The sequence below is a fragment of the Jatropha curcas genome, chromosome 11 (genome assembly GCF_041381405.1).
Source record: "Jatropha curcas cultivar XTBG-Jc1 chromosome 11, XTBG_Jcur_1.0, whole genome shotgun sequence".
NCBI lineage: Eukaryota > Viridiplantae > Streptophyta > Magnoliopsida > Malpighiales > Euphorbiaceae > Jatropha > Jatropha curcas.
In genome coordinates, this window is record NC_143161.1 from 24,993,984 (window position 1) to 25,020,636 (window position 26,653).

A 26,653-nucleotide genomic window follows, 5' to 3' on the forward strand; every position below is an offset into this window, starting at 1 on the left:
CTTTCAGTTTATAGGCAACAATGGAAACTTTACGTTCATCCTTGACATTCATGATCTCAAAGAATCGTTCAACCTTGCTATCCAGTCGAGAGTGCTTTCTATATCTAACGATCCTAAGAAAGGTTAAAAGTCTACCTTTATCTTGTATCCGTCATGAAAATTGTCACCATTGCCTCTATAATTTCGGCCTCCATCATAATGATTTTGGCATCTTGTATAATCTGGTTGCTGTGGATTTGGGGCTGCCGTTGCAGCTGCAAGTTGTGGGTTACCTTGTTGGATTGCGAGAGTCAATTGCCTAATCTGTTCGGTTAACTCTTCGAACCTCGCCTTGATGGCTGTGAGTCGTGTCTCGTAATTGTCGGCCATGGAGATATTTCACCTTTCGGCTCTGATACCAACTGACGCAGAAGGGTCACATGAATGGGAATAACGATTATACTCCGTCAGGAGTTTTGATTAATGACGATTGATCTGACGAAAGAATTAGAGAATTAAACTCTCAAGGAAGTTTATTGAATATGAATAATGATCAAGAATAATAAGGTCTGCTCATAATACAAATAACCTATTTATAGGTTTAGGTTAATCACATAAAAAACCCTAAAAATAACACAAAAGTCGTAACTGGACAAAACCCTAGCAAGGTCGGCGACATGGGCGTGCGTGAAATGGAACGGGTGTGGTTGGACTTCCAGAGGCTAGCACGGGCATGCTTGGCATGACACGGGCGTGCCGACACTCGAATCGTAACTGGACTCGTCGGCACGGGCGTGCTTGACATGGCTCGGGCGTGCTTGGACTTCCAGAGGCTAGCACGGGCAGACTGGCTGTGGCACGGGCGTGCTTGTGCTTTTTGGGCTTGGGCGTGTCTCGCGCCCTGGACTTCCAGAGGCTGGCACGGGCGTGCTAGAAATGGCACGGCCGTGCTCCTTTTCTTGGATTTGCAGCGATCCAAGTCTTCCATATATTTAAGTGCCAGTTGCTCCACATCAACAAGGCACAAAAATTATAAAAAGAATTTGTTCACTTTGCACTTCAATTGGCATCAATCATAATGATTCTAGTTTAAGCCTAAGCACAATAATACTTAATGGACCTATTCAATTCAATTATGGCTAAAATACATAATTTTACCCATAATCTTTATTACTTTAATTTTGTAGCACCCTAACTTTTACTTTGACCCGTCAAACACTTCAATTTTTAAAATTGTACCTATTTAAACACTTAAATTTATAAAATCATCTTATTAAATACTTCAAACTTGTAAAATTAAATCAATTGAATACCTATTAAAAAAATTAAAAAATGTGAAAATTATTATCCTAAAAGTTATGTTAACTACACATCCAAATCAATATTTTGCATATAGAAGCTAAAAAGCCTTACTATTATTGTTAGTATGGAAAGTTATGTAATATTACCAAAATTTGCAACTTCAAGTGCACAATAGATTACCATAAAATTCAAGATATTACAAAATTAAAATTGTAAAGTTCAATGGTGAATTTATTATTTATATATTCCACCATTCAATTATCTGCAATAAACTAATCGTCATCATAGCTGTAATCAAAACCCAATTTCTTAAACTCATCAATTCCAAGTGTAATCAAAGATTGTACAAAAAAATAATAATAATAATAATAATTTTCACTTAATGGAGAAGGTAGAACCACAGGTTGTTGATAAATAACTCTTCTAAAGGCAAATGTTCTTACTTAATTGGAAATTTCAGCGAAAGTTGAAATATGTCAATCTAATTATCATGAGAGTCTCAGGACAATGAATCTCGTGGGTATATATGCACTATTTCAACTGATGGCATTGTGAGCCATCCTTTCCATTGTCTATGGGTCAATAATTATCTCACTAGAATAATTCTTCTTATTCGAAATTTCATATATGTAGTAGTGCGAATTTAATTTAATTTTTGATAAAGAAGAAAAAAAAAAAAAAACTTGAAAGAGATGGTCATCATATTACCATTTTGAAAAAGGTCAACTTCATACTTATTATTTATATACTCATCCAATTATTTGAAAAAAATAGGCAAAAACTTATACCTGGCCCAAGTTCACCCATATAACAAATTAACCAATATATATATATATATATATATATATATATATATATATATATATTAAATGGTATTTATGACCATTCACTAGGAATAAAGGATAAAATATGAGCAATTTTTAAAAAATTTCTTCATTGACCAGTTTGTCATGTTGATCCTAAAAAATTATGTTGGGCCTCTATAAAATAAATACTTCACTAATACGCTGATTATGGACTGAATACATAAATTCACCCTTCAACTTGGTTAAAGCAAACTTGTAATACCTTCAATTTTTGCTTTAATCCATCAAATACTTCAATTTATAAAATTACACATATTAAACACATCAACTTGTAAAATTAGATCAATTAAACACGTGTTAAATAATTGAAAAATGTGAAAATTATTATTTCAAAAGTTATACTAACTATATATCAAAATCAATATACTGTATATAAAAGCCAAAAATCGTGAAAACTATTATTGTCAGTGTGGAAAAGTGTAAAATGTTAGCAAATTTTGCAAGTTTAAGTAATCCATATAGTTTAGGGTGCATATCCAATTGCTTTTGACATTAGAAAAATACATAGAATTTAATATATTCCTTAATCCCGAGGGACATTTTCCAATTAACCAAAAAACTGAAAACCGACTGTTAACCATAACCAATCTGCCAGTGTAAGATGCAGTCTCTGTAGGGAGTGGTGCAAATAAGGATATTAAGGTCACTCGCAGCAGTGTACCTTATTCGTCTTCACTGCTTTCAATAACAACAAAATCCTTCTTGATTTTCTGTCTCTTTCTAGGTTTCTTCGTGCTGCCTTCATCATTCAACATATTATCATCAGGCTCATCGGTGTCTACGAACTTCTTAATTTCTTCAAGAATTCTACTCCCATATCTTTCTGTCTTCAGTTTCCCAATTATCTTCTCCAGCTGCAAATAAGAGTGGATGAAGTAGCAGTAGTATTAGGTTGATGAGCTAAATAAAAAAACCAGAATATGGTTAATTGGGTAGGCACTCAAAAAAAAAGCAATTTAGGAACTTGCCTCTTCTGCTGAATTCGGTTTCTGGGCGCTGATTATGCTCATCTGCTGAGCAGACAAGATAGAATGAGGGAGACCCCCATGGTTAGAAGACAGTTCTTTCCGCAGCTTATCAAGTTTAAATTCAAGCCCAGACAATGTGAGACTGCGCTTTGCTGATTTGTAGCCAGCTTTGTTCTGTTTATTAGAAATCTCGAGCTTAACAGTCTTCCTCTCTGCATGCAAAGTGAGAAACATTAAAAGAAGATGAATTAAAGATTTCCTTTTTAACAGTAAATAAGACTGCAAAAATGATAGGATTTCAAAATTCTTATCTCACCGATACAATTGGCTATGGCAAGGAAAATTAATACAGGAAAAACATGTATAGCAAACTTGTCCATTTGCGTTTGCTTAACCCTATAAGACACTGTTAAGCTGCACAAATGGCAACTTTTATAAAATGAGAAGATGGTGGATATAAGGGTAGACGTAAAAGATTGACCCATCATAATCATCAGTTGGATAGTTAGGGGCTACATTGTTAGAATCATATTATAGAAGTTGATTCCCCACCCTGGTGATTAGGGTCTTAAATAAGAAATTTGGTCCCAAATTTGGTGGCAGATTGCAAATTGAACTAAATATAGTAAATGTTTTATCAAAATTAGCAAAATGGATAAAATCAACAGTAAACCAATAGTTTAATGTATCATAATATTGTAGTAGACCTAACAAGTTATAGTGAAAGAGTGGTCGTCAAAGGAAAATATTTAGCAAAAATTTAGCTGTTAAAAAAAATAATGTCTAGCTGGTGTAGATCTACCATTTGGAATATGAAAACATTAAAAATATGAAGTAAAATATCATAATATGATAACATTAACATTATCCTGGGTTTATCATGTCAAGCTATATGGTGGAAATGATAATATTCAATCTAACATCGGAAATTAATGGCCAAGATTTATAACTAACCATAGAAGGCATCCATACCTTGCAATACATGCTTTGCCAGCGGTCCTAATTTCACATAAGCATTTGTAGCATATGCTGTATGCTGAAATTCTTCTTTCTACATCAAAAAGACTACATAAGAAACTGGTAAAGATTTTGCTGCAAATATATGTATTTCAAAAACAAAAGATAAATCATTCCATGAAACAGTTGTAGTTGGCAAATAGAGGTAATTGTCTTTTATCCCGGTGACCAAGATAAAATGATTACACAATTTTTCATTTGATTTCCTGTACATAAAAGCATGATAGTTGATTTTGTTCACCACAACACCACCAGCTCTGAACATGTATTTATACTTGTAATTACTTTGGACTTTCTTTTGGTTATTTGTTTTGGTGAGTCATGTGGAACTCGTGGGTCTAGTCTATTATCACATTTGTGTAGATGAAAAGCAAAATCTTCATAGTGAGCAGAAAGCTACTTCATTTTACTTGAATTCTCGATGAAAAGGTAACCTCAATCACCAGTCAATTCCAAACTGTAATTTTTCCACTGGACATTCACATGCATTCTGCAGTTTCACAATAATTCATACAGCTAGGATAAATTCTTTTCAACTGACAAAAAGTATCATATATTCACAAAATAAAAAATTGTGGGTGGATGTACTGCACCCTAAGTTTTAATAATGGAAATTCCTGCATGTTATTGATCAAAACTAGGTGTGCTCATGAACCGCTGTAAACCAGTCCAGATCACCGAATGGATCTAAAACCATGATTTTGAAATGTTGGTGGTTTGATTTAGTTTAGAAAATATAAAAAACTGAAAGGTCGGTTCAGTTTATAGTTTTGAAGTCAAAACCGCCAAAATTGAACCAAACCAAACATTGTATATGTATTATTTTTTCATGTGCATTTAAATTAACCAGATTACTTTTCTTTTTAATAAGTAATGTACCTTTTCATTTCAATAAGTAATGTATTGTGTTAAATAACTTAATTTGACACTTGAGGGGTAAAAAACACACTTAATTTCTGCACTAAAAATTTTATGCATATCTCGCAAATGTTAATAAGTTGACAGTTTTCTTTTCAAGTTATAAAGGCTTTATTAATGAGAAGCTATTTTCATCATTTTCTTTTTATAACATGAATACTTTTCAGAACATCCTCAAACAGCCAACTGAATTAAACCATATTCACAGGTTTTATTGGTTTGAGCACCCTTCATGGTTTGCCTCAGTTTAAATTATTTATAAATCACCATTATTGGTTAGATTTGTAGTAATTCTCCAAACTGAACCATGAACCATAAACTATAATCGGTTCAGTTTATAGTTTTGAAGTTCAAAACCACCAAAACTGAACCAAACCAAACACTATAATTTGTATTTTTTTTTTTTTCATGTGCATCTAGATTAACCAAATCACTTTTCTTTTTAATAAGTGATGTATTATATTAAATAACTAAATTTGACACTTAAGGGGGGAAAAAAGAACACACTGAATTCCAGCAGTAAAAATTTATGTAAACATCACATGTATTAATAAGTTGACAGTGTTTTTTTTTTTTTTTTAATTTATAAAGGCTTTAATGAGAAGCTATTTTTTTATCATTTTCTTTTTATAACAATTTAATACTTTTCAGACCATCCTCAAACTGCCAAATGAACCAAACTACATTCAATGATTTTGTTGGTTTGAGTACCCTTCATGGTTTGCTTCAGTTTAAATTATTTATAGATCACCATTATTGTTTAGATTTGTACTAATTCTCCAACAGAACCATGAACACCCCTAATCAAAACTACTCGAGGGAGCTCTAAATAATTGGCCAAAGTAAAATAATAATAATAATAATAATAATAATATATCAAAACCCTACAATCACTACTTTGTTAGTCGCTAGTATTGTTTTTCCTCTTCCAAATTAATTTCATTAATTTAAAATGTTTGTAAGTTCACTTTTCAAGATTTGTTCATAAGTATGTTTGCAATTATGGATCCGAAGTTATAAAACATGAGGATACTTACCAAAACACTTTCTAGAATAAGTTGTATCACAAGCTGTTCTATCGCCTCTCTCTTAAGGTCAGCACCTGATATTTTCATACAAAAGCACATTCTTATACATATGCAAATTATCTGTATTTGTAATGGCACGTACTTAAATAAATGTCGAGATCTTCGGTGGCATAAAATGAAAATATAAACATGAAGATAACTGGATGAAAATAAAACAAAAATTATCAAACCAAAAGCTGTAGAACATATAAAAATGCTTGGAATGGCAAAAATTTTGTGAAGACCAAAAAACATATAGTATAGACAAAAAAAAAAAAAAAAAAAAAAAAGGAATAATCTTAAAATATTTCCTGTCCCTAAAAAGTACACTTAAGACATTTCAAATGCCATTGGCTATAAGATAACTTAATTGCATCTTTAAATAAATATTTTTTTATTTAACTTAAAATCCTAAAACTTGCAGTATTTCCTATATTATGAGGATTTTGTATTCTTAAATTGATGTTGTTTTATACAATGAAATAAATATTATGGTTCAGTAACTTGCGTTTTTAATGCAGTGGCTCCCTAAGGGCATAATGGGATAACCATCATAATTTTCATGACTTGCACCACAAAATGAGCTAAGAATGACATTTTTTGGAAGAAAGTGGAGAAGGTTCATTAAAGAGTTGCACTTATACAAACCAGTATTTTTTGCGTTGCATGTGCGTATATTTCTATATTAGCATATTCTAATAAATTTAAATATTAAATACAATTTTTATATAAAAGATTGGATACCTAGGCCAAGAATTGTTCAAATTGCCATTGCAGAAAGCAGCAATTGCAGGAGCATAATTCTTCGAAAGATCATGAAGTATAAACATCAAGTCTTCCCACTCAAATTCCTTTGGCGTCTTCATGTTAGATAGTATCATTGTGTCACCCTTGAAAACCAAGATTGACATAGCATTAGCTTTGTCAATTCTGTTTCCCTTAACAATTAACCCAGTTTTTTCCTTCCTATAAAAGCACTCAAACGCCTTTTCAGTAGAGGTTCTTGAATGGAAAGTGAAAAAGCCATAATGATCACCTTTCCGTTTACAACCTTAACAATATCACCAAAATTAAAAATTCTCTTTAACGAATCAACATTGTCCAATCCTTTTAAGCCACCAAGAAACATGGTTTTGGGACTGTTCAATCTATAATTCAGAAGGTAGAGAACAATCCATGGGAGTGAATTGAAGGATGAGAGATTTAGGTACGGAATTGAAGGTTGAGAAATTTTATAGATAAAGAGAGTTTAGAGAGACTAGGCGAGAGAGTAAGAGAACTTGTTCTTTGTCAGTCCAGATGACTTTCGACTCAAAAGCTTCAGTTACCACATTCACTTTACCCAAATGGTATGATATGGTGCAATCAGTCTTTGAAGAGTTCTGTCTATAGGTCCAAAGCCATATCAAACTTAAAGAAAAGCTCTCATTCTCTTGCTCGGTCCCTCTACACTCACCTTATTACTAAAATATCTCATCTTTCAATTCTTTAGAAAACTCTCTCATCCCTCAATTGAATTTTCCGTCAATCATTTCCTGCCTCTTAAATTAGAAAGGAAATGGATCAATAAGTTGATTGATCCGAAAGACGTGTTTGTTGGTGGCTGGCTTGAAGGATAGTACAATAGTGACTCATTAAAGAAAAAATGTTTAGACTTTGGCATTATAGTTAAGGTTGCAAAGCCAAAAGGTGATCATATTACAACTTGTCACCGTCCATTCAAGAACTTCTGCAAACTGGTGCTTGAGTGTTTGTTTAAAATGAAAAAGAGCCGTTTAATTGTCGAGTTGAAGAGAAACGACAAAGCCAATGCAATTTCAATTCTGGTTAGCGATGTTGACATAACGATACCTACCAAATTGCATTCCCTATCCTAGAAAGACCTTAGGAAGACATTTGCGCGATGCATGACTCTTTCTAGTAGTGACAGATGGAGTGAATGCTATATGTTATGTCAAGTCAAACCTCCAAATTAAATTTTTCTGGAATTTGGACACAATGATTTCATTGGTACAGAAGTAAAAGAGGTTTAGTAGGACACAAAAAAAAAACGGTGTTTAAAAAGTTTCACTTTACCAGTTCCCAAAAACTTAAAACTCAAATTTGCAATAAAAAATACGTTCTACATATTAAGATGTAATCAATATTACATTTTTTGTAGGATTCCAAACAACCTTCTAGGATAAGCTAAACCTTTTAAAAGAATATGAACAATTACCAAGTTGTGTGGTGTCTGTTTTGTTCTTTACACACATATCATCTATCTATCTATCTATCTATATACATACACACACACTATTCCATATCAAAATAATAGTCTAAATTAGTTCAGGACTGTAAAAGAGTCAAGCTTAATTAAGCTCAAATTAGCTTGTTAAAGATACACCCAAGTTTAAAAAATTGAGCTTGAGCTTGATACTCAACTCGATTGGGATGTAAATGAGCTAAGCTCAGCTCGTTTCAGTTCGTTTATAGGCTTGTCTACATGCTCAACTTGTTTAAAGGCTCATTTACAGCTAGCTTTTAAGCTCAACCTCAACCTCAGCTCTATCGAGCTGGCTCTCAAGCCAGTTTGCAAGGTAATGAGTCAAGATGAAGCATGACTCATTACTTAAATGAGCTCAATAAACAGGTTTGAGCTTGGCTTGTTCAGCTTATCAAACAAAACTTGAACGAGCTTTTTGCAAATTGAGCCTCAAGTAAGTAGCTCATGAGTGATTTCACTCGTTCACAGCCATATTCACTAATTTGGGATGTTTTAAATTAATTGTCTACTTTCTCATTTTAATTAAAAGTTAACAAGTCAAAAGTTTATTTTATCAAACATATTGTCGAAGTAACTCCCCAATCACTACAGGTAAAAATGGGAGATTAACAAAAATACGTCATTCAAAGACTTTACTTAATCTCTTGTCAAAGTTAAAGTAGACTATCATTTTGGGAAAGGAGTAAAACTATATATATATTGAAAAACAAGTTGATGAAATAATGTTCTATTCTTTTAATTTACGGAAAACATTTTTTTCTTTTAAAATAACAAAAACAAATATATTTTAATAATATTATTATTCTTTGAGAATTCAGGGGGAAAAAACATAAACCAAACAAAAATTTCTAAGTTAAAATCTAACCTATGAAGGAAACAAATTCTCAAACAAATAAATTAGTCAAACATGCTAATCAAGACTGAAATGCATTCCATAGACTTAACCTCATAATTTTCTATTAATTATAGAATTGATAAATGTAGTTTCCAACAATCAATCTTTTCGATATTTTGGATTTCTTTATCATAGTTAATAGTAATCAAGCGCAGACAGATCTATTTGGTTTGCCTTGATATTGAAAAGTAAGGGTGTTGAAATGAGTCATCACACGGGAATACGATTCGCCTAACATGGAAATTATGCAAGTTAGGATTGAATCAAAAAAAGATTTGTGTCATGAATTGGTGACCCACATATTACACGATTTTAAACTGGTCATGTCACAGGTTGACTCACGTAACTCATCTAACCCATTTAATTAAAGGTAAAAAGGTAATTTCATATATAATATATATACCAAGTGAGTATAAGTGTCATAAATGTTGGGTTTTTTGACTTGTATATAGCCATCTAATTAAACAAGTTATGTGTATCGTTTTCATATCACTCGTTTAATTTTCATTTCGTGTTTGTGTTTAAATATTTGATACGATTATTAAATGGTTTGTATTCGTATTAATCTCAATCGTGTAGCATTTTAGGTGGCAACCCATTTTCACACCCGTTTAGGAAAGAAGAGCCTAGGCTTATTTTGTTTTCTTTCTAGTAAGTTGGCTTTGGACAAAGTTCAGTAACCAAGTTTAAGCATATACATAAATACACGGATGTGGGGAACAAATGAATTGATCAAAAAGGCTATGGTATAATTATATTTACAAAAGAAAAAATCTTTTTAATAATTAAATTTATTTATATTATAAAGATGTGCAAGCTTATATGGTCAAACTCATTTCCTAATTCTAGCAAATATTACCATATTTTGCATTCTCATTAATAAAGGATGTTTCCCGATATACTTCTAATTTTTCCTATTTAATTTCATTGATTTTCTAATTAATATATTTTTTAATTCTTCTTATTTAATTTCATTATGTCCCTATATATACAATAGTGTACATATTCTCAATATTATATATGCATATAAGCATGCACATTAAAAGAAAATAACTAGACAAGTGTATAGAATTTTTTTTTCTTGACTTATTTTTCACACATAATTTTTCATCATCATCACTATAAATATAAAATTGATTTTATTGTTCTTTCTATGCATATATTACAAATGTATCTCTAAAGTGTTCTATGTTTAGTTAATGTCAATTAACTTTATAATTTTTAGAATTTTATTGAAATTATAGTATTGAAACTTTTTTTAATTTTGAATGTTTATATGAAACATATTTTCACAGTATTTTTTTAAATGTTTTTTATTTAATAGTAATCAATTTTTTGCATAACATTATATTTTTATGTAACTAAAGAATAAAAAAAAAAAACAAAAAAAATTATATTTGACAATATTAATCTAATAGATTCTCAAATACAATAACTCATCATTATTTTTAATTAGATTTCAGCTTACTATATTTAAGAGTTATTACGAGCCAACAAGCAAAATTGTGAAAATACACTGAAATCAATGCAAATCTGAACGAAACAATTTGGAAACTATTTTACAGCTAAAACAGGATACGCATAGTCTGTGTAAGAAGATCATCCCAGCCCAATTAGAACAAAACATCAAGCTGTAGAAAGAACCTGTTTCCTTGTGCTTATTTTTCATTTTGTCCACCAATTGCAACATTGTCAATCGCTGATCATTCTCCTGCACATCTTGAACCAATGAGACCATAATTTTTGCATAACCTGTAAAGCAGCAATATTTCATTAAGATCACAACCCTTATTTATAGCTATTAGATATTCAAAACAGAGAAGGGATTCTGAAAAAATAATAACAACGAAAATGACAAACATGGAAGCATCTTACAATTCTCAATATCATGTTTATTTTGATTCTTAGGTAGCTAAATTGATGAATCAAAATAAAAGTAGATCTCATGTTTATACGAACGCATGGGAAGCCCTAAACAATAAGAGGAAATGAAACTAAACAACTAAGTAAATATTTCTAAAGGTTTAATAAGAGCACGTTTGGTTTGGCTTTTAAGTCGATCAAACCTACTTTTAAGTAAAAACTCATGAGCAGAATAGTGTTTGGTTTGGTTTATAAGTTAAGAAATCTACTTAAAATAAGTCAAAAGCCATAAGTAAGTTATCCCTTACTTTTAATTTTCTACTTATTTTATAACTATTCTTTGACCAAATAAAAGATTATATTATCCTAACAACTTTTAAATAGGCCAACAATAGCATCATTTTAACAAACCCTTGGACTTCATATTTAATTAATATACCATTTTTGGTAATTGTGATAAATTAAGTACTTGTTAAGTAATTATCAAACAAAAACTTAAACTATTTAAAAATTACTTTTAAGTAGTTTTATCAAAACATGTGACTACTTATTTTTAAATTGACTTATAAGTCAAAAAAATACATTTTAAGTCAAAAGTTAAAAGCAAGTAGCCAAATGTAGCCAAACTAAACACCAACTAAATTACTTCACCTAAATTGGATTATCTTCTAAGTTTCTAACACCATTTTTAAACAAAAGTGACCAACATGTTATGCTACATCAACTACTCTTTAAATAAATACTAAGCCCAAAAGATGTCCATCTTATCTATAATATATATAAAAGTGGAAATCTATAATCTATATCTAATAATATATATATATATATATATATATATATATATATATATATATATAAAAGTAGAAAATGGATAGGGAACATTGGGATTGCCAAAAATATCATTAGGGATTTTAATTTGATAGGTTGAAAAAATAAATGTAATTTAATTTTAATTGGTCATATTAATTTACTATAAATCTAAATTATATTAGATAAAATAATAAATTATATTATATATTATATAAGGTATATATTAAATATGGTAATAATATAATAGCTTTAAAGATTTTTAATTTTATTGGTTGAAAAAATAAAAGTAATTTAATTTTGATTGATATATTAATTTTCCATTTAAATCTAAATTCTATTGGATAAATTAAGAAATTATATTATATACTAGATAAGGTATACACTAAATATGGTAATAATATAATAACTTTAAAGATTTCAATTTTATTGGTTGAAAAAATAAATGTAATTTAGTTGTGATTGGTTATAATATTATATAAGGTACATATTAAATATGGTAAGAATGTTTAATTATTACTTTCAATTAATCTTTAATTTGATTGGTTATAATTATTTCCTACTACAAGAAACTTAATTATTCTACAAAGAATAAATTAATTTATTATTATTTATTAAAAAATATATCATAAGATTTATTATTTGATATAAAATAGAAAATAAAACTTACTAGAAATATATATATGTATGTAATATATAATTGTAATATAACACGTTATACTAGCAAACCATATATATATTGAAAGAATTTTTCTTTTTTTTTCTCAAAAGAAGCAATCATAAAATTAATAATACGTTCATAGACTTTAGCAAAAGTAAAAAAAAAAATAACATAATTATAAACGATGCTCTAAAAAAACGATTAATATATTAATTATTATAATAACTAACACTAATTTCTTATATTTTAACAATATAAGCAGTTTATGATATTATATTATATACACAAGAATTAAGTTAATTAAACTTAAATTATTATAAGAAAATCTAAATTAGCTAATAAGAAATTTTATTTTCATGAAAATTTGATTATCAAATTATAATAGTATTTTATATTATAAATATGTTCTTTCCTTAACAAGTTCTTTAATTATTTGAATTTTTATTTTATTATTTCATAAAATATTCTTTTTTTCTACTCTGTAAGTGCTCTTCAATTTCTAGTATTATAAATTGGTCATAATATTATAATTCATAACAAAAAATTAGTAGAAAATTTTTAAATACATTAATATAAAATTATTTATATAAATTAAATTACATTTACTTGCAACAAGTAAAACTTAACGAATACAAACATCGTGCAATGCACATTCAAGAAAACTAGTGATAATAAATGGGCCATTGTTATCTAACCTATTCATGGAAAATCAAAATAGTGAAATTGAGGAAACTATAAAAGGAATTAATCTACCAATACTAGCACCAAATGCCCAAAATGTCCATAAAATAAATGTTGCAAAATGTTAAAATAGATGCTTAGATATACAATGTTGGACAAGATTAAGAATGACCACAATTGACAAAAGGTACATGTAACAGAAGTTGGAGATAAAATGAGAAAAGGACATCAATGGTGGTTTGGCCACGTGGTTCATAGATGTAACACCCCAACCCAGCAAAGCGGTCTGAAGAGAGCGGATAGAGCAAAGGTAGGCTTCTAGGATGGTAAAGCTAGCTAGAGTAGTGGAATGCGGGTACGGGAATGAACCGAATCATACATTGAAACGGGGGAAACTACTCATCAAATGTGCCTTTCAGTCGAATAGTCTGGAGAGTTCGAAGAACTCCAAAGTTAAGCCTGCTTGCTTAAGGGAAATCTTAAGATAGATGACCTCCTGACAAGTTCCTCATTTTACTTGCGAGACAAAACCGTGCAGATCTTGCCTTGCCAATCTAGAATGGGGTGGAATTGGTTTGATCTAAAGCAGAAAATTCATCTGGTGGTTGGAGTCAGGATGTGACAATAGACTCCCATGTGCCCTAATTCATAAGTGTGATACTTTGGTAGTACAGGGTTCTAAATGGGGAAGAGGCAGACCTAAAACCACATGGAAGGAAGCAATAGCGAAAGATCTGTGGTGTCTTGGAATAATGAAAGATCTAACCATGAATAGAACAGAATGGAAATCAAAGATTTATATAATAAATCCCAATTAATCTAGGATTAAGGCTCCTTTGCTATCATTTACCTATGCTTGCCTATATATTCTTATTTTTCTATTTATATATATATATATATGTTTCATACGCTTTTCCTTATCTTGCTATTATGGACTCGAGTGAATACAGTGAGAAAAGATTCATATATCCAACTCCAACTAATTTGAGATTAAGGCTTAGTTGTTGTTATTGTATTATACCCATGTTTGTACTTTTATTGAAAAATAATAGGAATGGCCTCCCAAAATGAATTCTATCATTTGAAAACAAATACATGAGAACGATTCAACAATAAAAACTAATCATATTTGTTTGAAAGCTCTAAAGTTTTGAGTTGGAAAGGCAGAAGATTTGCAAAAGTAGGATTATATCACATTATCCACTTTCCTTATCTCTTGGTAATGGGATCAATAAAGCAAGGCTAAACTACCAACACACAGAGAAGGCCAAGAAAGAGAACTAGCCTCATGGAATGGGCAATTCTCATTCATACATAAAATAACGTGAATGAAGTCATAAATGCATTAAAGTAAAACAATGGATGAAAAGAATTTGTTCAAAAATTTATATATAAAAAAAAAGCTTTTCAAAAGGTAAAGCAAGCTAGTGAACGAGTCTAAGACATATGCATTAAGTAAACTTCATGCATTAAGAAAGCATAACAAGAGAACGACTTGCTAATACATGAGAGGCATATGAGAAAATCAGAAAGAAGAACGTAGGAAAAACAAACAAAAACAAGTTGAATTGACCCATTCACCATACAAGATTACAGAAACCAAAATAGCAGCCCAAATAGAAACCTGAATGAAAACCAATTAAAAATGCTCCACATCGTCAAAGATTACAGTTGCTCTTCCTAAACAAACATCATAGCATGCACAAAGGTGCCGTCCACTAAACATTTAAATTCTTAATCCCCATTTTTATATCCTCACCAAAGCCAACAGTAAGCAAAACTCCTGAATAATTCTATTAGTAAAAAAAGTAATTAATTAATATTCCTCGCTGGTAATCACACTATGAAGAAGGTAGCCAATCGTTTCACCCTTCATTAAAACATGCAGCATCAATCGACAAAAGATTTTCCCTTCTAATTCCCTTAGAAGTTAAATACGTGAGGCTTTATATTTTATACCCACCTAAACATCTAAAAGGCAATAGATTGGTCAAATGGTACAAGGCAGCATTCCACGGCAAAAATAAATATGTGTATGAAGTGGTAGATTGGTGATATTCCTATTCTGAAAGAGCAATAGAAAATAATTTACGATTAAAATAAGGTAAATAAACAAAGGTCTGGTAACTGATGGGCTTCCCTGTTGTGAATGATGATCATGGTACTGTAACAGCAGAAATAAGGACAAGGGGGGAAAAGAAAGACAAAAGGGAGAAGCAAAGCATAGAAATCAATACATGTAGATGTGCCTTCACAATCAAATGAAAACACTCAATTGCATTATCAAAAGATTCAAAAACTTAATTACGTTGTGTGGTTATTTTAGAGACCTAACTATTCTTTGCACTGTTAGGATTATTAATCCCAAATAGAAAAATTTGCAAACAACACTAAATAGGAAACAACGAAATCCCTTAGTGACAATATAGAAGTTACCGACAGACATTTATTATAGATCAGAAGTTATCATGGGTTTCCAAATAGGACAGCATTGACCAACCATGGTGTTCCATCATTGTTGCACTTTTATGTTCTACAACAGAGTAAGGAAGTTCAAAATATAATCTTGAGATTGAGAGTTTTCCCCAAATAATAAATTATGCTAAAATGACGTCACCTTAACATCTCTTAGCCTCAAAAAGATCAAAAAGTTTCCTATCAACTCCTAGTGCTCCAAGCTCTCACTTTTCAAGAAGCTAGTAATCCACTTCCATTTTCATTGCCACACTAAACTGTCTCACATTGAACTAAAAAGCCTAAAAAAATTAATATAATCGCATCCTAAACATTAAAATAAACTTCTCTGGTGGATCTTCTTGTTTACATTCTGTTTATGTAACCAACATACTGGCCATAAAAAGGCCAGATTTTGATTATGGGAAAAAAAAAAAAAAGGAAAGAAAGAAAGATAATGCATTTTCATAAAGTTACATAGATGCATTTAAACAAGAGACAACTACGATCAATTCAGGCAAAAAATTAAATCAGTTGACAAAATGAAATACAAATAGAAAAGAACTGAATGGTGATGAACTAGATTTTAGGCAACATAAGAAGAATCAAGAACTCCAAATGAAAAAATATGGAAGGTGTTAAGAATCCCACATGGACTAAATATCAAATTCACAAAGGGCATATAAGGGTAGCAAGCTAGCTAGCTAATTTGTTAGTACTAACCTTTTAGCATTGGTTAACCCAAGCCCAAGTAAGCCCACATCGCACATTTTCACCTTATAAGTTCTAACCCCTTACCTCTACCCTTTCAACTTCTAATATGGTATCAGAGCAGGTCCGGCCCGGTTTAGTCATTTCTCAGTTCATCGGTATTGCCACTATGTTTCAATTTGGGCTCTCATCTAGATGTCCCGTCCCAATGAGGCTCATTCCATTTCAAGGGCAAAAAGCCCAATTCATTTCAATTTCAAGGGAAGGATTTTCAAGTATCAAGTGTCAACCGGATGTTCAGTCCCGGTTGCACTTGAGGGGGAGTGTTAAGAATACCATATGCACTAAATATCAAATTCACAAGGGGCATACAAGGGTGGCGAGCTAGCCAACTAATTGGTTAGTACTAACCTTTTAGCATTGGTTGGTCTAAGCCCAAGTAAGCCACAACGCACATTTTCACCTCATGGGTTCTAATCTCTTACCCAATTCAATTCTACCCCTTCAACTTCCAATAGAGACAAATATCAAATAAAATTGTGTTTGATCAAAAAAAAAAAAGGTGAAGAAGATTACCAGACACATCAACTTCTGTAATATCACTTGAGAATGCACAATTATCACACATCCCTGCAAAGCATAAGTTCACACATGTAAGAATTAATGCCGCAGGACAGTCAAAAGCAAAACATTTGTAGGTAACAAACATCAAATAATACCATTGCAGTCTTGTAATGGCTCAGAAAAATGTCGGAAAAAGGCACTTCGGCGACATTGTCTTCTAGACTGCACACAGAAAATTAATAGGTCTGATGCAGAACATTTTGCATAGTACAAAGCAGATTTTAGAATTTACCTATTCTCAAATACAAAATTATATTTTCCACTAGATGGCTACTGTATACAACAGTTAGTAGAACATTGACTAGGGTTATATAAAAAAAATGTTGCTTTTATATTTTGACAGTCGAACAAAGGGCTTCAGGTTTGAAGGAATATTAGGAAGAGAAAATAACAATAATGCTTAAATGGTAAACAATATGCGAGCATATTACTGAGTCCATATTTTGGGATTTTATGTCATGGATGAACTTAAATTTTTATCTTTTTCATTTTTTTTTTTTTTGTGTGATTTCATCTTTTTTTATTCTTTCTTTTTGTCCTCCTTTTTCTGTTGCTGTTTGTGAAGTGGTGAAACCCATTTTAGCTATCAATTGAAGTAGAAGGAAAAATAGACTGCTGAAGAAGAAAAGAAAGAAGTGAAAGATTGCTTTTAAAACACAAAAATTGGAATGGGTACAGTCATATCACTTCTACATGGTTTGGTCCGTAGTCTGAATCATCATTTTCTCATACTAAGGCCACAATTGGAGTCCTATTCATGTTAGCATGTTTTGTTCGTTTATCATCTTAACTGACTTTGTGAGGCAGAATCAAAGGCTTATACTAAGAAAATGAGCATTTACAAGTTAGCATTGATATGTAAAATAGTTCTCATTTTGTAAGTAAAGGGAATCATCTTCCACATTTTGCTTAGGCTTACTAGTCAAAAACAACCCAAGATTTTCACACTTTTCAAGTTTTACCTATAATTTTTTTGTACCAATTGTTCCCAGTTTCAAAATTTTGTATCCATTATACCATGGGCAAAAATTTTACTACTAAATAAAAGATTAAAGAGTCAAATGGCCCAAGAACTTATTATACCATATTTTTAATTTACTCCAAAAATCTATGTACATGTATCAGTCAGATGGCACCTTCCAAAGTGACAAAAAGGATCCACCTACTAAAACCATAGCATCTATTGCTATCAAATAAATGCTTCTATGTACATCTCAACTTAAATAGCATTCTCCTATTCACAATCTATCTCTTGGTCATTCCTGCTATCAACTTTCAAATTATTGTCCCACATTTGGGATATTTCCTTAACTTCACTTGCTTAAGATATTCCCTAAGTTTTCTATGGCATTCAAAACATATAATTATGCCTGCCAAAACTAGTTAATCTACAGTGACGTGATTTTGTAATATAGACTATACCTGGCAATATCGTACTATGCCATAAAGATTTTGCAATCCAGAATTCTCATAGAAGACCATCGAACTCTGACAAGAAAAGCATTAGTTGCAAGATGGTATGCAAAAATATTATAGTAAACCACAATGCCAAAAGATAGATAAGTAAATAAAATTATTAAAAATTTAAGAAAGAAAGAAAGAAATTACCTGCCTGGGAACATCAGCAGGCCTAAAAAAGAGTACACATTCAGAAGCTGCTCCATCTCGTCCAGCCCGGCCACTTTCCTGCAGCAAGAAGAATAGTCCATAGAAAAATGCCTGGTTAACTACTAAAAGGAAAAGGGATAAAAAAGAAAAAACCTGGTAATATGTTTCCATTGATTTGCTCAGGCTGTGATGGATGACAAACCTAACTACAGGCAGTTATTTTGAGTGTCAGACCACAGACAATTGGCAGTTAACCATGATTATAAGCTCTCTTTTCTACACAATGATTTTGGTTAATTGCATGTCCACCAAGAATGGGACACTTCTGGGTTGGGGGGCTTTGTGGTTAGATATGCTTAAGGAGTATATTGAAGTAAATAATAGTGATATGCATTGTAACACAAATCCATAAATTTTAGTACTCACCATCTGGTTTGTTGATTCCCATGCCAAATGCCACCTGGCACACAAGCATGGCATTAGAAAAGAAGCAGATATTAATACTGGAAAGAAATTCTAGATTCACTGACATACCGTACCAACAATGACCTGTAACTTATTTTTGCTCCACCTGCAGCATGAAACTAAATGAGAATCCGAAAAGTACAAGGAAATGATTATCACTCACTTTTCCTTGCATCAAAATGGACTACAGTTTCAATGTTCTTTAGAGATTGCTACAATCCTGATTCCAATTATCACAGAACCAGAACTGGAACCTTCTGAACCGGTTATGATTCGGATACGGCGACATTCCTACCAGTTCAATTCCAGTTCAGAACTAGAACCTCTGTTAGGTCTAAATTTGGGTCTATACCAATTCTTCAGTCTACCTTCATTGTTAGAAAACCAGAAAAAATTCAGCAATTTATGCTTTTCCTTTTGAGTTGTGAGACGCAAAACTAACTGTAGGAAGTTTGATGCTTTCTTGATTGGATTAAGTCCTAGATTCTATTAGTGTGATTTGTCTGCTTAATTCTCCTTTGTTCTCACAAGAAAATCAAATCTGCCAAGTAAACTTTAAGCCATAATTCTTAATTTCTGTGAACTTAGTCATAATCTCCTAAAAGTTCTAGTTTTCCAAGATGCCATGTGTCGACACTGAAGATCAAGGCACAAGAATTTTGAAATTTGAAACAATAAAAGCAGTTTACTTCAATGTGCACTATATCAAGTGAATGAGAGAAACTATCACATCACACAATATTATATAAAGCTGATAATATTAGAAAATTGCTTTACCTCATATGAACTTTCTCACGAGCATTAACATCCATATCTGCATGGTAATAATCAGCCAAAATTCCTCTATCACGCAACTCTGCTGCAACCTACAACTCTCAACAATACAAGGATAAATATTTTTCCAACTCTAGAAATGCCACTGCCTTATATATATATATATATATATATATATATATAGAGAGAGAGAGAGAGAGAGAGAGAGAGAGAGAGAGAGAGAGTCTCAGCTGCATGACCTGCGTCTACTCTACAGCTCAATAAATAAGATAAATCATTTTCTTCCTAAAATCCCCCCATTTTATTTTCATTAATTAAAATCGCTTCTCCCACCTCAGCATGCTTTTCTCTCTCATTTAAACATTCTCACATTGTTCCTCTTCTATGTTGTAATGGATGAACAAACTAATTACATTTGCATTGGAGAACTTTTCATCCATCCATTCTCGTGGCATCAAGGTGGAATCAAAGATGAAATAAAGTAGAAAAAAGTGCCCAACCTGAAAGGGTTGGGCACTCGCGTGTTTCAACCCCGATATACTATTCATAGTTGTGGACTATGTACTTACAACCTCTATCATAAGCAAGTGAATGGCGCCAATGCACGTTGAAAAGGAATAGTTAAGTTAATCAAACTATTTCTCGCCTAACACCCCCAAATAATGACTACTTTTGAAATTAGGGGCTAATTGCTTCACACCTAACTGCAATAGCCCTTTGACATATTTTGGAACTTCTTAATCCAATAGATTTGTAGATATTTATTGAGTTTCCTTGGTAAAATACCAGCCAGTTCTTTCTTTATGATATCATAAAGCTCAAAGTTGAGAGAACAAAAAGGAAGACCATCAACATAGGGGAACAAAAATTTGGAGATATTATGTTGCCAATGAAAAGCCAATTTAAAAAATTACATTAATCCTTTAACCATAACAATCATCCTTAAAAAATGTATGCAATAAAGCAATAATTCAAACCATTTTTGATAACAGTTTGTCCTTCTCATTGCTACATGTAATTTTTAAATTTTACATAATTTGGCAATTGTTCCATTTAAGCTATCTGCATATCACTTTACTGTTACATAGAATTCTTAAGAAATGAGTAGCCTATAGTGGATATCCATCTACACTGTTTGTGCAATAGCTAATAGATTAAAAAAAGAAAAAAATTACATTTTCATGAGCCATTTGAATATTTCTTATAAAATTATCATAAAACTGATATTTTTGAGTTTAAAGATGTGAATCTTTAGCGTTCTACAACCAGAATGAAGGTAAATTAGTATGCTTGATTACTAATTTCCAGTAACAACAATACAGCAACAAAAAATGACACAAAGGAATCACTGATTAGAAAAAAACAGACCTGTTCACATTCCTTTCTTGAAAAGCAATAGACTATCCCAGATTCATTATTTGGATAAGATTCTCGAATGAATTCAGCAATTTCATTAATAACAACCTTAGCAACTGATGACTTTTCTCTTACCTGCAAAGTAAAGGAACTTAATTCTGAGTGCAAAATTATAATCAGAAACTACTTGAAGCAAAAATTTTTTATTAACTATACCATATAAAAGAGATTTGGCCTGTTGACTGTGCTAACAAATTTAACACATTTTGGAATATGCAGCATCTCCATTAAATCATATTGGACTTTCTGAGTGGCAGTTGCCTACAGAGTTAACAGAAGTCATTCTGATTATCTTAATATTGTGAAATGTCAATTCTACATATTTTATTCATATTCCTCAAGGGAAAAAGAAAAATCAAAACATACAGTCAAAGCCAACATTGGAACATTGGGAAACTGAATCTTGAGGATACCAAGGTTCTTGTAATCAGGACGAAAGTCATGTCCCCACTGACTACAACAATGAGCCTCCTGCAAATCATCTCAGATAATCAAATACAGTATGGTAGCAATACTCAAAACTGAATGCCAAAAATCTGTGACAAGAACACTGATTATCTAAAGTATTTAATGTCCATCAAAGTAGTAGACATAGTCTGAAAATTAGGTGGATTTGCAGAATATTTTTTAGAATTTTTTGTTTTAATATTAAATGATGTATCCCAGAATAACCAAAATTTTACCCCCAAAAGTACACGGGATGAATACAGGGAACTAGCATATCAGGGGACAGGGACAGGGGCAAAAGAATTGAGAACTTCAGGAGAAAAATAAGAAAAAGACAAGGATAACACGCAAGTTGTTCAGATTTAATGTAGGCTTCATTGGCAAACAACAATATAGAGCAACTCCTAGCTTTTTATATTATGCAACTATTGAATAAGAAAGTTGCTGGTTTGGTAGTTTATGAATCAAGGGAATTTTGTAATTTCTAACTTGCTAGAAACGCTGTTACTATTTTTTCAGGAGTCTTTACATTTATTTTAAGTCTTCATTTTGAGTCCTTGCTGGCTTGGAATAGTATTGATCCTTTTAGTTCATGTTGGGAGTCTGAAACCTTAAAGGACATGGACTAGTTCTAAAGCATTTTCTTAAGATCAAAATTACTTTAAATCTAAAAACACCTAGGACCTGCATGGGAGAAAACTGTGTAGGACGTTTATGCTTTGTAGTTTCATAACAGCAAAACCTCTTTCATCCCAGGCCATAGATGATACTTGGCGAATTAGTCAACTAGATGAGGTGAGTCACATGAAAAGAGTCAGGCTAGTTAATGTTAGGATTGTAAGTTATACAATCTTAAGTTGTTTTTGTTAAGAGATCAAAGGAAAGGAAGAGAAAATAAGAGAAAGAGGGAAGACAGGGAGAATAGCATAAAGCAATTGAAGAATTATTATTGAATATGAAATTACAGTGCTGACCTTCTTTTACAGGTATTACTGTTTATAACATTAAGCTAATTAGTTACAAATAGTTGCATCAGGATTCACTCAATCTTTCTATTACTAACTCAGTTAATGATCAACTTTTACAATTGCGTACATAAGAAGGAGCTAGAATCACACCTTATATTGGTGTGATTAAACAATGAAGGAGAGTCCTTTCTCTCTACACAATTTTCTCTCCCTCTTTCCCTCAGTTTCATTCAGTCTCTCTGTTTACCTTACTGAGAAGCCAAACACAGTTGCAGATTTTATCTGTAAATAAAACAGCACAAAATAAAAGGCCTCAATCCTACATTTTCCTCCCAACCACCTCTATAAAGCCAAAACCTTGACCAAAGTCCCAAGTGAAAGACAATTAATGACATACAAAACCAAAATAAAAAATTCAAAAAATTATGCAAAAGAAACTCCAATGCAAACAAACAAAGGAGTTAAAAAGGTTACCTGTGTTATATTAAGTTTTAAATATGTCAAGATGAAAGTTAAACAAAAAAAAAAAAAGGTTAAAAACAGTAGACTCACATCAATTGCAATTAGAGAAAGATGGCCTCCATGGTGGCACTTTTCAAGTTTTGACATGAATCTTTTGCTCTTTGATATTTTTTCAGGTGTGACATATAATATTTTAACTCCTTCACCCTTTTCAAGAGCCTTGTATATAAACTTCTCTTCTTCCTTGCTAGTGGTTGATGTAAGCATGGATGCTGGAATGTCCAAGGCTTTTAAACCCATAACCTAAATAATTGATTGTTGTTAGAGAGATTATTTAGGATGCAAATGAGACAAGGTTAAAGCACATCATTTAAAATGTTAATAAAAGAGGAGCACCTGATCTTGAATTAAAGAAATCAATGGACTAACAACAAGAGCAATCCCATCACGAAGAATAGCTGGTAGCTGGTAACAGAGGCTCTTGCCCCCACCTGCAGCCATAATGACAAGAACATCTCTTCCACTCATGACAGCATTGATGATCTGTTAATAGTTAACTGCTTATTAATAAATTCATAAAGATGGAAAAGCAATTGACATCACATGAGAGAAGAATTTCCAAATTAGCTCCATTTAATTTAAGGAAAATATTTCTCTAAATAGTTTAGTTTTTGGGTTTCATGAGAAAATTGACCACTAGAAAACATCTTTCTCATTGAAATGAAAAACCAAGTCTTGAGAATGTTTCAAGGAAAATGCATTTCCATTTTGAAAAGGTGATGTCCTTTTTTTTTAATTCTCTGAACTCGTAAAAAAGCAAGGAATTGACAACACAACCATATAAACACATATTCATTGGTCTAATAACCAGTGTCTACCATCAAAAATCTCCATTCTCCGCCACCAATCATCACCAATAACCATAACTCAAACTTTAGTTAACTTTCTTTCACATTTAAACATAACAAATAATTGAAGATAATTGTAGAGTTCTTGCATGTGTAGAAATTCTCTCAATCTGATTGACTCCAAACCCTCAAATATTATCACAGTTTACTTTTCAGCATTACATCTAAACACTAGACAGCATTTGTAGTCCATTCTCTCAATAATTTTTTCCATAAACCTTTCCACCAACAAATTAATTTCAGAAACAAACAAAGACTAGTTAATGAAAACATTTTGAAATTAAAATATAATATAAATTTAAAGGAAAGCTCTTGGCACCTTTCTGAGTCAAAATAGATTAAAATAGAGCCCTATTATTGAACCATTTCTAGTTCAAAAGGCCACTAATTTGTTGTTTTTTTTTTTTTTTTTTTTTTTTTTTTGTAAGTTTTACATCCAAGTATATTTTAAATATTTTTATCTGTAGCTAAAATATTTGTTCTCAGGTGGGTTTTAGCGTTGCGTATATTTTTAGGCTTTATATCTGGTCAATGTCCTTAGCTTCAATCCAGAATCCAAACTGATATAGTTTCTACCTAGAATCCAAATTGATAAATGGATTTACAAGCCCATAAATGAGGGTACTGTTTCCCCCAATTACCCATAGGCTTTGTGGTTGGGCAACTAGAAGATCTCGGCCAACAGTCATGCCTATTTTTTGAGAAAGTATCTGCCTGACGGTTGATTCTACTGGTTTCTTGCTAAAATTCTAGGATGGTATACATCTTAAGCATCTCACCCAACTTAGCTCCAGTCATATCCATCCTCTCATTTAATTGCACAGCTCCAGTATCACCTTCAGGATCTTGATGAAAAGAATTGAACTTAGAACTAATTTACGTTTTATCACCATCTTAGACAAAGATTAAAGCAAAAGAATTCCTAGAATCTTTAGGTTTTGAAATAAAACAAACATAGAATAAATTAGGTGGGATTTTCATCTTAAAAAATTAGTCATGTAAGCTTATTGTTCAATTTGAAGTGGAAAGAACTTAGGTGATCAATATCAGCTATTTTTTGCAGGCTACATTTATTTCAGTAAAAAGTGAAAGAATAGAAGTAAACAAGATTCTACATTTGTTCATATAAGTCCTTCGGCATCACAACCAAAATTCCCATGCTATGCATGGTTGAATTGAATCTCACAATTGCAGGACCCATAAGGTTCTAACCCCATGAATCACTTTACCTCTTAATCCAACTAAGATTTGAACTCCCAAATAAGAATCAAATCCCCCTTATATAATTAGCCTTAGTCCTATAACTACTTGCACTTTCATATAAAGCTAAAACCAAACCCGTGGCAACAAAATTTACAATAGTATCACTCATCTGCAATTTCATAAATGCTGAAGCAAAAGCATATTATACTAAATATAACCACCCCTATAAATGAAGACCACAATTCTAAATTTCTTTCACTATTTAAACCTTGTAGCCACATTTTTTGTAAACCTTGTAGCCACATTTTTTGTAAACCTTGTAGCCACATTTTTGGTAAACGTTAACCCAAACAAACAAATAATAATGAAACAGCCAATAGTTAATATAGGAACTTACTTCTCTCTGATTTGCACGATATGCGGAAATGCCAAAAACATGAAACTTAAGATGATCAGCTTTAGAGTCCCAATCAAATGGCCCTGACCAGTTTTCAGGTGAACTGTGAGGACCATCTTCGTCTTTATCAGGGTTCTCATTTGCAGTACATGCCTCTAATACCGCCTTCAGTTCTGATTGTCTATCATACAATTCCTCTTGCCGCTCAAGCAATACCTTTATCTGGTCTAAATAACAGGACAATTCAAGAAAACAATAAGCTAAAAAACTATTTTTAACGAGACCGCTAATTTCCTCAATTAGCAAGAAAAAAAAGGTAAAAATACCTTGGACATGTCGAAGCTCAGTTTCGACATTGCCAAGCTCCTGTATTATCTCTTCGGTTTCCATGTTTTTCGTTAACTATGGTTGCTTCTGCGCGAAAGAATATTTTTGCAGGCTGAATGCGTTTGTAGAGTTCTATGCATCGCAGCGCTGTTTGCTCCAGCGACGTGGCAAGTAATAAGGTTTTTTACTGGTTGGTTGATTGGATTTTCTCCGCTCGCCCATTTGTTGGGATGTGCAAAACATCCGACCCAAAGGGGATTCGGTTTCATCGGCTTAGTTGGATTGAACTAAAATTTTTCGTGGTTCAGCCTGGCTGGTTCTGTGGAAATTAATCGGTCAAGACTAAAATCTATTCGAAATAATAAAAACTGATCAAAACCGACCAAACCAATTGACTTGGCTCAAATCGATTCGATACAGATATCAATTTTAATTCAATTTAGTTTCCGTCAAAAAAGTTCATTTTATATTTTTACTCTTTGTTCTGTTTGGTTCAAATCCAACTGACCATTTGCTGATCCCTACCCATTGGCCCAATTCACCATTTATTCTACATAAAAAAACCTTGCGATGTTGTAGTAGATGCCAGATTTTGAAAT

General features: G+C 31.8%; 1 protein-coding gene across 3 annotated transcripts; it reads right to left on the reverse strand.

The window, feature by feature from the left end:
• Positions 1-2,520: 2,520 nt before the first annotated feature.
• Positions 2,521-26,277, reverse strand: RECQL2 (RECQ helicase L2). Of its 3 annotated transcripts, none has more exons than XM_020680236.3 (20): positions 26,054-26,277; positions 25,728-25,954; positions 23,616-23,762; positions 23,310-23,522; positions 21,709-21,813; positions 21,499-21,603; positions 21,295-21,417; positions 19,930-20,018; positions 19,227-19,258; positions 19,114-19,147; positions 18,841-18,889; positions 18,688-18,765; positions 18,502-18,567; positions 17,175-17,241; positions 17,032-17,085; positions 10,923-11,030; positions 6,088-6,152; positions 4,088-4,166; positions 3,116-3,327; positions 2,521-3,001 (listed from the first exon to the last, which is right to left on the reverse strand). In XM_020680236.3, the coding sequence occupies exons 1-20, from the start codon at positions 26,115-26,117 to the stop codon at positions 2,810-2,812; spliced, it is 2,109 nt and encodes a 702-aa protein (XP_020535895.1). In that variant the 5' UTR covers positions 26,118-26,277; the 3' UTR covers positions 2,521-2,809. The 3 variants fall into 3 exon arrangements, with proteins under 3 accessions (XP_020535895.1, XP_012075079.1, XP_012075080.1); XM_012219689.4 differs by having other exon boundaries at positions 18,841-18,893; positions 19,222-19,258; positions 26,054-26,275; XM_012219690.4 differs by lacking the exons at positions 18,841-18,889; positions 19,227-19,258 and having other exon boundaries at positions 26,054-26,275.
• Between the last annotated feature and the right edge of the window lie 376 nt (positions 26,278-26,653).